Source organism: Leopardus geoffroyi, chromosome A3, assembly GCF_018350155.1.
Source record: "Leopardus geoffroyi isolate Oge1 chromosome A3, O.geoffroyi_Oge1_pat1.0, whole genome shotgun sequence".
NCBI lineage: Eukaryota > Metazoa > Chordata > Mammalia > Carnivora > Felidae > Leopardus > Leopardus geoffroyi.
Window position 1 is genome coordinate 128930523 of NC_059336.1, and position 12472 is coordinate 128942994.

General features: G+C 43.4%; 1 protein-coding gene across 5 annotated transcripts in view; it reads left to right on the forward strand.

The window, feature by feature from the left end:
• Positions 1-12472, forward strand: part of NBAS (NBAS subunit of NRZ tethering complex) — a 360511-nt gene that overhangs the window by 243550 nt on the left and 104489 nt on the right. For all 5 annotated transcript variants that reach the window (XM_045447679.1, XM_045447678.1, XM_045447677.1 and 2 more), the window contains 2 exons: positions 1837-1913; positions 2299-2436. In XM_045447679.1, the coding sequence (XP_045303635.1) occupies positions 1837-1913; positions 2299-2436 (215 nt within the window). The remainder of the gene's footprint in view (positions 1-1836; positions 1914-2298; positions 2437-12472) is intronic.

The following is a 12472-nucleotide window of genomic DNA, read 5'->3' on the forward strand; positions in this document are numbered from 1 at the left end:
GTGTACACAGTATGCAATTTCTAGACACTAAGTAAATTTGCCACATATTGTCCAGAATGTTTGCAGATTAAACTTACATGCTTTTCTTGCTTTATCTTCTGGCGTCCCAAAGATAGAGCTAAGCCTTCATCCTTCAGTTTTATTTATTTATTTATTTAAAAAAAAATTTTTTTTTTCCAACGTTTATTTATTTTTGGGACAGAGAGAGACAGAGCATGAACAGGGGAGGGGCAGAGAGAGAGGGAGACACAGAATCGGAAACAGGCTCCAGGCTCTGAGCCATCAGCCCAGAGCCTGACGCGGGGCTCGAACTCACGGACCGCGAGATCGTGACCTGGCTGAAGTCGGACGCTTAACTGACTGCGCCACCCAGGCGCCCCTCCTTCAGTTTTAATAGTGTTCCACAACACACTCACCAGTACTGTTTCTTCTTCGTTCTCAATTATTTGTAGAAAATTTGATTTGGGCTCTTTGCATTGTATGCATTGTATTTTTTATTATTTATTTGGAGACTTTCTCTTGTCCTAGTGTGTTTATCCCAAAGGGCAGAGACTGATTGTTAGGGCAATGTCTGGTTCAGAGAAGATTCTCATTCCACGGAATGAAGGAATGAATTTGCAGCTGGGCCTTGAAATGAGTAGCTTTTGAGTAGAAAACCTCTCTAAAATAGTGCGATTCGTCGGAAGTCCTGAGGCTGACTGGTGGTCCAATTTGGTCCATAAGGTTTGGAGAATACAGAGGAAATGAGTATTTAGAGAACCAATATTGCCTCTGTAAGGTGCAGCAGAGAAAGCTCAGATCCCTCCCGTGAGTCATCCACAGGAGATCCTGAATTCTAAGTCAGCTTTTGACACTTCATCCACTTGTAGGTGGTTCCTCGCCCCACCAGTGTCTCATTGTCCAGACTGTTAGCTAAACTCAGATTATATAAATGACTTAAATTTTAGTTCAAGTGAGACACAATTAGGAAGGTAAATCTTCTGGAAAAATATTATATGGTGTATTTCTGAAGTCAAATATCATTTACTTTGGATTATCCACGTAACAGTTCTCCTTCATTAGTGCAGATCATGAGATTCTGTGTCCTTTAAAAATAAAGGATTTACATTGTGATTACATATGACTACCTGGTATTTGTCGCTAAAACCCTAAATGAATCCCGTATTAATACAAACCACGCATAAACACAGGCTTTGTTGGCAGTGTGCTCTCTTTCATTAAAGCCATGAGACTGATAAGTTGTTGCTTATATAAAAAAATGTGTGGAAAAGTTGTTAATAGTTGGGAATCTTAAGATCTTATATAATCAAAGCAAGGGCTTTTTGTGGAGTGTGATGAAGAGGGATGTTCTTGGAAGGAACAAAACCTATTCATTGTAGTATTCAAAAGATTTATCCTAAATTTGCACTCACATAGCTTTCTTGTTGCTTTGCTCTTTGTTGCTCATATGCTCATTTACCATGTCAGCTGTCATTGATACATATAATTTTATAGCATGGCTTGGGCCTTTATAACCAAAAGATTAGCTGTAAGAAACCATCCTCACTGATGTCTTTGCACTTAGACTTTGTACCTACACTAACAGAATTTTCTCCTATTTAAAAGTGTAATGAATAGCACAGTTTGTCTGAGTTAAGGCAAGGTTACTATTTAATAGCATGGTTTCATGTGATCTGTATTAGATGGTATGCATAGACCTTTGTAAAAGGTCTCAGAGAGTCCTCTCGAGCTAGGTATCTGTTGAAATCATGTAGGACTGAAAACATAGCACGTCGTAACCATGAACGTCGTATAGATCTTCAAGTAAAATCATGCATTTTTTTCCCCTGCCTTCAGTTCTCCTGCAGCTGGCAAGTGATGCTTTACCAAGTGACATGACCTTGGCTCTGGCATACCTCCTGGCCTTACCACAGGTGAGTTTGCCGTTACCAAGAAGGGACTTCATGAACAAACAAAAAAAAATCTGTCCTGGGGATTTTTCACCAATAAATTGTTCTATGTCTCACTTCCTTCTGATTGTTCTTATGTGCTGGAAGGACTGTGGTGTCAGTATTCAGAGAGCAAGTTCTACCATTTTAGCTGAAGTATTCATTTCAAAATCTGCCTCTCCATCACAGGATCTGCCTTTACAGTGTCTTCTGAATTTTAACGTCGTCCTGTTCAGTTGAGCGTGAGCTTGCGTTGATGTGATGGAGACTTTGAACATAAATTCTTTAGTGATGACTGGAAATGTAATGGCTTATGATGATGTTCTTAATTTCCTTTCAGCTGAGTTCATTCTGTCATGTTCTTTTCTAGGTGTTAGATGCTAACAAGTGCTTTGAAAAGCAGGCCCACTCTGCTTTATCTCTCCAGCTGGCAGCATATTACTATAGCCTCCAGATCTATGCCCGACTGGCTCCATGTTTCAGGGATAAGTGCCATCCTCTTTACAGGGTGAGTCCTCCTCGTTTCCACTTTATTAACAAGCAGAGCTGAGTTACTTGTCTAAAATAGTTAAGACACAGGTTTATCTTTGGAGGGACTGATGTGCTTTATATCCAGAATGCATTCCCAGCGTTGGACGTAATAACTTTTCCAGGCACTGGAAGAGGTAGTTTCTCATGTTATTGTGAATGCTGATCCTTCCCACAGCTTTGCTGTCATTTATTTTATTTTGCAATTTCTTAGGAAAGGTTAAAGTAGTAGGAGAGGAGAAATGGAGAATTGAGTGTTTAATTCACCTCCCGAAAGGAAGATGGCTCTAATTTAGGACAGTAGGCAATGCAGTTCTTTGAGCAGTGCTGTACTTTTATTTATTTTTAAGCCAGAAATACAAGAGTAGTTACTGTGCCGATGAAATGTTGAAACATGTTATGTCTACTTGCCACCAAGCTCCAGACAACTTTTACATAACTTATAAAGTGTGGCCTCAAGTTATGTGTGCATTCTTTTGTGGACACAGACTTATTACGGATGCCACTGGAAAATCAAAGCCCTCTAGGTTTACTTGTATATATACCAGTTTTAATTATCAGCCTTGGGAAATTATCTACTTTTTTTTTTTTTGTACTGGTGTATTTTTTTAATGTTTATTTATACTTAAAGAGACAGTGAGAATGAGTGGGGGAGGGGCAGAGAGAGAGGGAGACACAGAATCAGAAGCAGGCTCCACCTCTGAGCTGTCAGCACAGAGCCCGATGCTGGGCTCGAACTCATGAGTGGTGAGATCATGACCTGAGCCAAAGTGGGACGCCCAGCCCACTGAGACACCCAGGTGCCCTTGTACTGAGCTATTTTTAAGACAATTACTACTTTAAGAGTAGATAAGCAAATCGGACTTTGAAATCCACTATGTGTACAGATAAAAGGTCAAATTTCGTGGCAGGATTCTTTCTGTCCTGACCTCAGAGCACACTTTAAAGAAGTACTTTTACAATCCAAGTGTGTATCAAAGTTCTAGCTGCCTCAGCCTTCCCAGACATCTCTAGGAATCTACAAGGACATGAAAACATTCCCTTTGTGGCAAAAATTCATGGCTCTCATTCATCCATTTTTCTTTAAAAAGAGAAAGAGTGGGGGATCATCTAGAACACACGTTAATCTTGCAAGGGCATACTGTTATTAGACCTGTATTGTCCTCAGGCATAGTTTTATCATGATGACAGTTGGCCAACTATCTTTTTAGCTACTTAATATATTACTTTATTTTGGGGATTCTGTGTGTGTGTGTGTGTGTGTGTGTGTGTGTGTGTGTGTGTGTGTGTATACATATAATTTTTTTGTTTTGGCTTTTATAGCTATTGCTTTGTGCAGTGACTTGATTCCATGCTCTAGTAATTTTCCTTTGTTTTATTTTTATGTCTCAGGTATGTTTCTGTGTGAAATAACAAATTGAACCACTGTGCTGTAAATTGAGGGACAGAAGTGATCACATAGGTGGAAGCGTGGCGAATGTCCTTCCGGAACAGCGTACTCACTGTCTTTGTTATGTTAGGTGGCCGTCAGAGAATGTGCGCGGCAGATTTGCCAGTGTCTGTCTTTCGTTAGTGCTGGGCACATACGTAAGCAACAAGTAATTTACTCCAAAACACCAAGCATGTTGAAATGCAGTGAAGCTTTACTTTGACCCAAAGCATTGTGCCTTGTTACAAACACAAGTCAGTTGTGTCCTCAGGACTTCCTTGACCGCGATTTCTAAGTGGGTACCGTTGGCATGGGATCCAAGTGCTGGAGTGGGATCGCCCTCTCTTGTTCCCATGTACGTACTCTGTATCAAGATCACACTGTGTGCCTAGCACTGTGCTGCACTTTCCATGAATACAGAGCATTGAAAGGTCAGTCATCTGGGTACCTCAAGCGTGCCGTGGGCTCTGAGCATTAAGACGAAAAGACGAATATGGCTGCCTGAGTGCCATGAACTGGCCGCTTACTGTAAATGCAGAGAAGACAGTTACATACAGGGGACTGGACGGGCTTTGCAGGAGAGCGCTGCAGACCGATGCACCACAGACTCGCTGGGCCCGTAAGGGCCAAAGAGCTTGCTGTAGAGCTACGTTTTGGCCCAGTCTTCAGTGTCGTTTCTTAAAAAATCTTAATTGAAGTAGTCCTCCTCAAAAAGTAGTCCTCTTGGAGGAGAATTCTAGTACAACATATGTTCCTGATGATAAGTTATTTTTATAAAAAATTATTTGTGCCAAAAGTTGAAAGTCCTTAAATCATGTACTGTTTGTAAGAGAGGTGAGTTAGGAGAAAACCATTCAAGTCCACCCCGACTTTTATATCTGGCAGTCACTGTTTCCTTCTTCAGATCCTGCAGTCACTCCATAAGGAGCCCCATTGAAAATCTCCCCAACTCAACCATGGGAAGAGACAAAGAACATGGAAAGCTCAGGGTTAGAAGTGAAGGTGCTTCCATCTTGGTTTCCTCCGTGTTCCCAGCAGTTCTTTTCACTGAGTAGAAGTGTGAACATTTTATTTCCAGATCTTGTATTTTGTATATCCTGCCATAGATCCAGTGTTTATCAAGTGCCCAGTGTGAACGACCTGGAGCCTGGCATCACAGTGAGAAGAACAGTGAGACTTGATTCTTGCCCTTTTCTTACCCTTAACCACAATTTCTGTTTCTTCCTTCCATCTCATGTCACCCCGCCACCCGTCAACTCTGGGCCTTGTTCCCGTCACCGTCCTCCTATCAAACTATCCTTCCTTTGAAGATGTCCCTCAGAGCTGTCTTGTCTTGCCCTAGCCCTGGGCCTCTGATTCTTGGTTGTTAGACTCTTCACCCACCCCGTGGCATGGCTCGGGACACCTGCTCCTCCTCTGTCTCTGGGCCCGGTAGCAAAAGGCAGCTGCTGTTCAGGGTCCTCTCTTCAGGAAACTGCAGTAGAGCCACGTGGGAACAGAAACAGTAAAGTCCACGTAGCCCCGCGTGTTTGCTTCAACACATACTTTCTAACTTCTCGGCTGCTGCAGACAGAAACAGGTGTCTCTTCCGGTAGTGTTAAGACAGCACATGGCCAGCTCAGGGGCCAGCTCATTCTCCAGGGACTTCGTGGCAGTTCTGTGGAAAGCATTTGGTTGGTTGGTAGTCTGAAAGGTGAGCTGAAGAGGTAGAAAGTACCCATGATTTTTTTTAACATCAAGATGCACAGATGTTCTGAAATTCTTCCAGATAGATGTGTTCAAAGGGAGTGGGAGAGGTCGAACACCTCTCCAGTGGTTTTTCTTCTCTCTGCCCCAGGTCCTCAAATTAATTCAGTCTCCGGGCTCCGTGGTTCTTCACCTGGAGCACTGTAACCGTCTCATAAACACCACCCTGTCTTAGCTTTTGTTAGGTTTGTATTCTTTGCCAAACACCTGCCAGAGTAGTGTTTCTAAAATGGAGATCTGGTCACCCTGCCTTGTGCCTAAAATCCCTCAGTGATTTCCTGTTGTCCGGGCAAGGTCTGCATGTCCCCCACGGTCTGGCCTCTGCCTCTTTCTCCAACTCCGTCTTCCTTTGCCCAGCCATACCAAGCCACTTAAATTTCTCAGATGCCCTGTGCGTTCTCTTTCCTTGTCTTCAAACCTGTGTTCTTTGCTATGATGTTTTCCCCCAGCATTTCTTTGCTTAGCTACTTGCTTCGGGTGTTACCTCGCCCAGGCTGGGTTCCTGTCCCCTGCCGTCACTCGGCAGTGCTCCCAGGCTGTGTTTGGTGCTCTCCTGTGGACATCTGTAGTGCCCTTACTTACTCCAGTCATTGTGCTTACACTCTCGTTTTGCACTTATATATCCTTCATCTCACTAGATAATGAGCTGTTTGAGGCCAGTGTCTGAGTGGTATTTGTTTTTCCCAATGCTTAGAGCAGGACCTGGATAATAAAAAGGAGTAAATAAATCTTCACCGGGTAGATTACTGAAAATTAATGAATAATTCTTCAGCCCGTGTGAAATGATTGAAGTGTGTGTGTGTGTGTGTGTGTGTATGTGTGTGTGTGAGTGTGCGTGCGCTTGCGCTCAGGGATTTATCAGGTGATTATGCCAGGCCATGTTCTAGATCCTGGGGAAACACAAGCGCACAAGACACATAAGAACCCTTGCCCTTTTGGGACTTACATTCCATTGAGGAAAGGACACCATCAACAAAATAAGTAAATACAACATATACTCTGTGAAATGGGGGTAAGAGCTATGAAAACAAAAAGCAAAGAAGAGTAAGCGGCACGCGCGTGCGCTTGTGTGTGGAGAGCACAATTTAAACAGGCTCAGGAGAGGCCTCAATTCAGAAAGTGACTTTTGACAGGACAAAAAGACGAGGGCAGAGCCAGGAAGATGGGAGGGGAAGAGCCTTCCAAACAAAGGGAATATAGCATGACGAAGGTACGGAAGCATCCCTGCGCCCATCCTGCATACTGTGGCAGTTTTTCACAAGGTATCTGAGAGAGTATTGAAATTTTACTCCATAAAACTCAAAGCTTTGAAGAGTTGCCTGACCCCAGATGGAAAGGATAGAAATTCAGTCTGTGACCAGACCTCATTGTGACCAGCAGGGTCTCCTCTGTCCAGCTAAAAGTGTCAAAAGGCGTATGTGCGTGGTGGTGGGGGGGGGGGCAGTAGCAGCAAGTGTCTGGCCTATGGGAATTTTCAGTGGACGCTAGAAAGATCAGACTAACCCTGAGAAGGCACTGGCTGTCTTAAAGTACCTCTCCCATTTATTCTGCCACTTGATCCTTGGAGCAAGCCCATTTTGCAGAAGATAAGACTCGGAGAAATCCAGTTACTCGCTCCAGGTTGCCCTGGTGGAAAGTGACATCCTGTCACTTAAAGCTCCTGATTCTAGCCTTTACCTGCTTTTTGCTTGCACCAGAGCGGTTTCTGGCGTGCAGTCTAATGAGTCAGTCGCTGCAGGAAGCTCCGCTGTGGCTACAGGTGAAATCTAAACTCCTTTGTGTGACAGAGACGACCCTCCGTGAGCTGACTGGCTCTTCGTTACCCCGCCAGCACGATCCTGACGCTAGCTCTTTTGAAGTTTATGTTTTAGCTGTTCAGAATTTATATTTCTCTGCATTTAACATCCTTTTTCACACCTCTGTGCCTGTGCAGATGTAATTTACCCGCTTGAAGTGCCTCCTTCTTCCCACTCTCAGCAGATACGTCTGACTCAAAAGAGCCTCCTGTGTGGAGCCTTCTCTGCCTCTGAGCACACACGGGTCCCTTCCATGTCTCACTGCTCTAGCGTGGACGCCCCGCGAGCAGTTCTTCTGTGGTACTGTAGGTGACACACAGCTGCCCCCTCTCCTTGTGGTAGGGCAGGGACCCCATCTCTCTCCGAGTCCCCGGGACCTCACCCATCGTAGTGGCTCGGTGGGTGTTTATCGGCACGGGAATAGCTTCAGGAGGCATTTCAGCTGCCGTGGGTCAGGGCGGCCTTCAGGCCCGAGTTCTGCGGCTTGAAGTTCCCGCTCTCTTCGGTTTGAAGGAATTGCGGATGGAAACAGTAGCTGTGTGTTTTAAGTACATAGAGTTTTCCACTGGCAACCGGGCGGCTCATTGTTGGAGTCTTTTCAGCATCTTCCTTTGCATAAAACAACACTGCTGAGTTTGGAATTAAATATAACAAACTCCCAATGAGTCATCGTAGAAATTGGAATCAAAGTGGTTTCTTTTTGTTGCCTACACATAACAGCACTCAGTGAAGCTAGCTTTCCCTCACTTGCCACTTCAGCTCCTTTCAATTTTCAGTCCTCAGGAATTCTCCTTCTACGCCCCCCCCCCCCCCGCCCCACCCCAGAGTTCTGAGCTGCGGGATGATTACTAGATTTGAATACAGGTACTGAGAGAATTTGTGGGGTTATTTCTGACAAAAGGCCTGTGCACCCTAATGGAAGCACTATCCTAAGCCTGCCAGCACAGGCTCCTGGGGCTTTTCTAGATCGTTTTTGGAGCAGCCCACCTTACCTCAACTCTTCTTTTTAGGGACCTACAGTGACAATTGACAAATGGTCAGCTGGAGAGAGTTTTCTCTCCTTGTGTTTGTCCTGATTGACTTGTTTTTATGTTTAAGAAATAATACACATGTGGCCACAAAACTCAAACGATGAAAATGGCATACAGCAGAAAGTCAGTGGTTCCCTTTAGTTTCCTTCCAGACATGGTGTATGGATATACGTATTTATGGAAACGTTTTTTATACAAATGTGAATATACCCACTGTTAGGTACCTTGATTTTGTTTGCATTTATACCTTACCTTTATAATTATTGTAAATGCATCTGTGTAAGTGTGATCTTGCTAGCATTTTTTTTAAAGTTTCAGAAAATAAAATCAGTTAAAAATGGAAACATGCCCTTCAGTTTTATATGCTAGAGAAGCAAACCCAGCAGGGGATGAAATTCAAAACTTTATGGTAGACCATTTCTAAATGTGGTTTTTTTAAGCTACTAATTGAAAATACTAAGTAGAAAATTATCTCAAGCAAATAACAACCCTAGAGGGGAAACACACCACCTGTTTAAAACTTTCCAACCACTATTACCAAGAAATGGAGACTATTAAACTGGAATGGATTTATTACCTCTACTAGTAAGCAGTAGATTAAGTCATCGAGCATTCTGTAGCCATGAATATTTATGCATATTTTGTTTTTACAGGGATTTGACCATATTCTTGAAAGAAATCATATTTTATTCACCCCCTGAAGAACTGTGTTGCCAAATTCGGGGAAAAATTTAGAAGAATTTAATTCTCCACACTTTTCCGTTTAAAATTTTTGATGCCTTTTTATGTGGTTATTTTTGCAGCCTGTGATGTTTTGCAATATCACATTGAATGCCAAATATGAGAGATTCTGAGGCTACCTGTAAAGTCCTTCAAAAGCTTCTTAGAAGCTAAAAGCTTTCATATGCTTGGGTCACATTATTGGACTTAGTTGGGAGAAGAGGGAGGGCTCTGTCTACACACACACAAACAGCGATTTGCGATGTGAGTTCGGGTGTAGAACATTTGTGGGGACCTGTCAGCAGCATAAGGAGCGCGGTAGGTGAGAATCAAGAGGCTTGACTCACTTCCTTGCTGTCAGCCCCCAGCCGAGGATGTCTGCGGTGCAGATTGGCATATCTGCGATGGGAACCATGGTCTCCTGTGCATGTTGCTGGGCCGGTGTGAGGGTCAAATGACATTCGTGCCAGAGTGCTTAGATGCTTGAATGCGTGAAATAATGTGTCGGGGTGAGTGGGGGATGCTTTGGAATATTTTGAGAGAAATTGTGGTAAGCTCAGGGGAAGAATGGTGATTAAAATTTAAATCAAATTTTGGAAGTAATCACAACCAGTGAAGTTCCTTGAGGAAGAGAGAGAGGTAGTAATGCTAATGGTAAGAAGATAATTTACATAGAGGGCTAGAACTTACAACATGCTAATCCATCTAGCCTCGTGTAATCTTTATGGGGGCTCCATAAAGAAGATATTGCTTCCATTTTAATAATGGAAAAGCCGAGGCTCAGGGGAGAAGAACCAGTAACCCAGGTTATTTGACGCCTATTCCTGTGGTTTTTTACCCATATCTGATTTCCTTTTTCTTAGAAGCCTTTGTGAGTTGTCCCTTCTCATTAGTATTACGTTTTACACAATCAGTTGAAGTACTTAGGGGCGCCTGGGTGGCGCAGTCAGTTAAGCGTCCGACTTCAGCCAGGTCACGATCTCGCGGTCCGTGAGTTCAAGCCCCGCGTCGGGCTCTGGGCTGATGGCTCAGAGCCTGGAGCCTGTTTCCGATTCTGTGTCTCCCTCTCTCTCTGCCCCTCCCCGTTCATGCTCTGTCTCTCTCTGTCCCAAAAATAAATAAACGTTGAAAAAAATAAAATAAAATAAAAAAAAAGAAGTACTGAAAACCTTTCTGTACATTTAACAGAGATTTGATGATCCATAAGCTTGAAGACACTTGGAAGTCATCATCAGAGGGTTAATAGAATGCCCCTAGTCTCACCACCTTATTAAGACAGAATTTTAAACAAGGTATATTTATGTCAAGGGGTTGAACAGAAAATGGTATTCTAAACTCTCTCTGTTGTCATTAGAGAATTCAAAACCAAAAGACTTGAAGATACAGCTCGAATCAGGTATTTAGTTGAACACCTACCATTGTGTCTCCTCTATGGTCGCTTGTGTTTACACATGTGTATACATGTATAAAAGGGTTGTGAGGGAGAATGTACCTATGTGTAAAAAAAAAAAAAAAAAAAGCCAATCTGGATGTAATAACAAATGACAGCATTAAGTCTATCAGTGACAGTTGATCGTTTGTAAAAGGACTCCGGTGCCATGACTTTGTTACATTCGGGGGGAGCTGTGTATACGCTGGTCTCGTCAGGATCCTTACAATTTCAAGAGATCCCCTCCCCTGCATGCCAAATGTACAAGGATGGTTTTGGGGAGGCATTATGCTCGGGAGTCACATGCCACACCACCACTTAACCCAGCGGCCTTGGTCAAGTTTCTCACCTCCCAATGCCTCTGTAAAAACAGATGGTGCTAGCAGACTGGTCCCACCGAATAGTTAGTTTTAAGTGAGATTCACTTCACGTATGTTTAGCTCTATGCCTGTCTCCATAGAAGACTATTATTAGGTCTCCAATACCGAAAAATATTAGGTGTTTGTTCTTAAATATTTCTTAGAAAAGCGAACACATTTGATGTATAAAGAACATGAAATAAAAATTCCAGAGTGGCTAGATAATTTCTACTTAGTAAAAGAAAAGAGATTACAGTTGTTTAAACTATGAAGGAATGTACTGACTGCAATTCATTGGTCTAAAATTGTATTTTTAACCAAGAAATCTGCTCTGAATATTTAGTGGAGGCATACATGAGGAAAGGTGTGGAACTGCCCAATTCCACACCTGGAGGGATGTTCAAGGATTTGTTTTATTTTTATGATTGAATTCCTCTACATTCATGGGATTTTAGCCTGAGAAAGGCGATCCTCTGGTGATGTCCCTTTGTTTTACATCTGAAGAAGCTGAGCCTCAGAAGAGTCCAGAGAGGAGTAATTGCTCCCTGCCCGGAGTTCCTGGCACTCTGGGTTTGTGACTCGGCAGTGGTGCGTATATGCAGATGCCTTCTGTGAATTGCTTATGTGCCCATCTTTGCCAGCCACTGCTTCTTAATTGCTTGAGAGTAAGCCCTGGGCCCAGTTTGCTATCTTATAATGATAGAGAAAGAGCACTTTAACATACCTTATTTATCTGTGCCTCTTAGCAAACCATCAGGACGGCGTGCGCATCAAGTCCTATGGTGAGGAAGTGGGGATCTGAAATAACTTGCCCCAAATTGCATCCCTACTGACTGAGGGACCTGGAATAGAAGGACTATTGACTTTAAAACCACTGCTACCTGGGCACCCAGGTGGCTCAGTCGGTTAATCATCCAACTCCTGATTTCAGTGCAGGTCACGATCTCGTGGTTTGTGGGTTCGAGCCCCACATCGGGCTCCATGCTGACAGCGAGGAGCCTGCAAGGAGCCTGTTTGGGATCCTCTCTCTCTCTCTCTCTCTCTCTCTCTCTCTCTCTCTCTCTCCCTCCCTCTCTCCCTCCCTCTCTCCCTCCCTGCCGCTCCCTCTCTTGCACATGCCCACAATCTCTGTCTCTCTCTCTCTCAAAATAAATAAATAAACAAAAGCCACTACTGCCGTTCATCGTCTTTCCCTTTTACCCCGTACCTGATTTGTGCAAGAGAGGCTACTGCGCTCTGGAAAAGACAAATTCACGAAATACTCGTGGTCTCTGCCATAATTTAATAAGCTATAATGTAATATTTATAAGAAAAAGCAGTGTAAATTGTAAATTTGAATTAGTGTTAAAGTGTAAGGGAATAGAAAGGAGGAGGCGTTATGCTATTGGGGTCAAGTGAAAAGTATGCAGGCCGCTCCCCCCATACAGGTGCCAAATCCTTGAGATGCCAGGAAACAAAGTGAAAAATGAATGTGGAGACAAGACCTGTGGGGAAAGCCTTGAGACA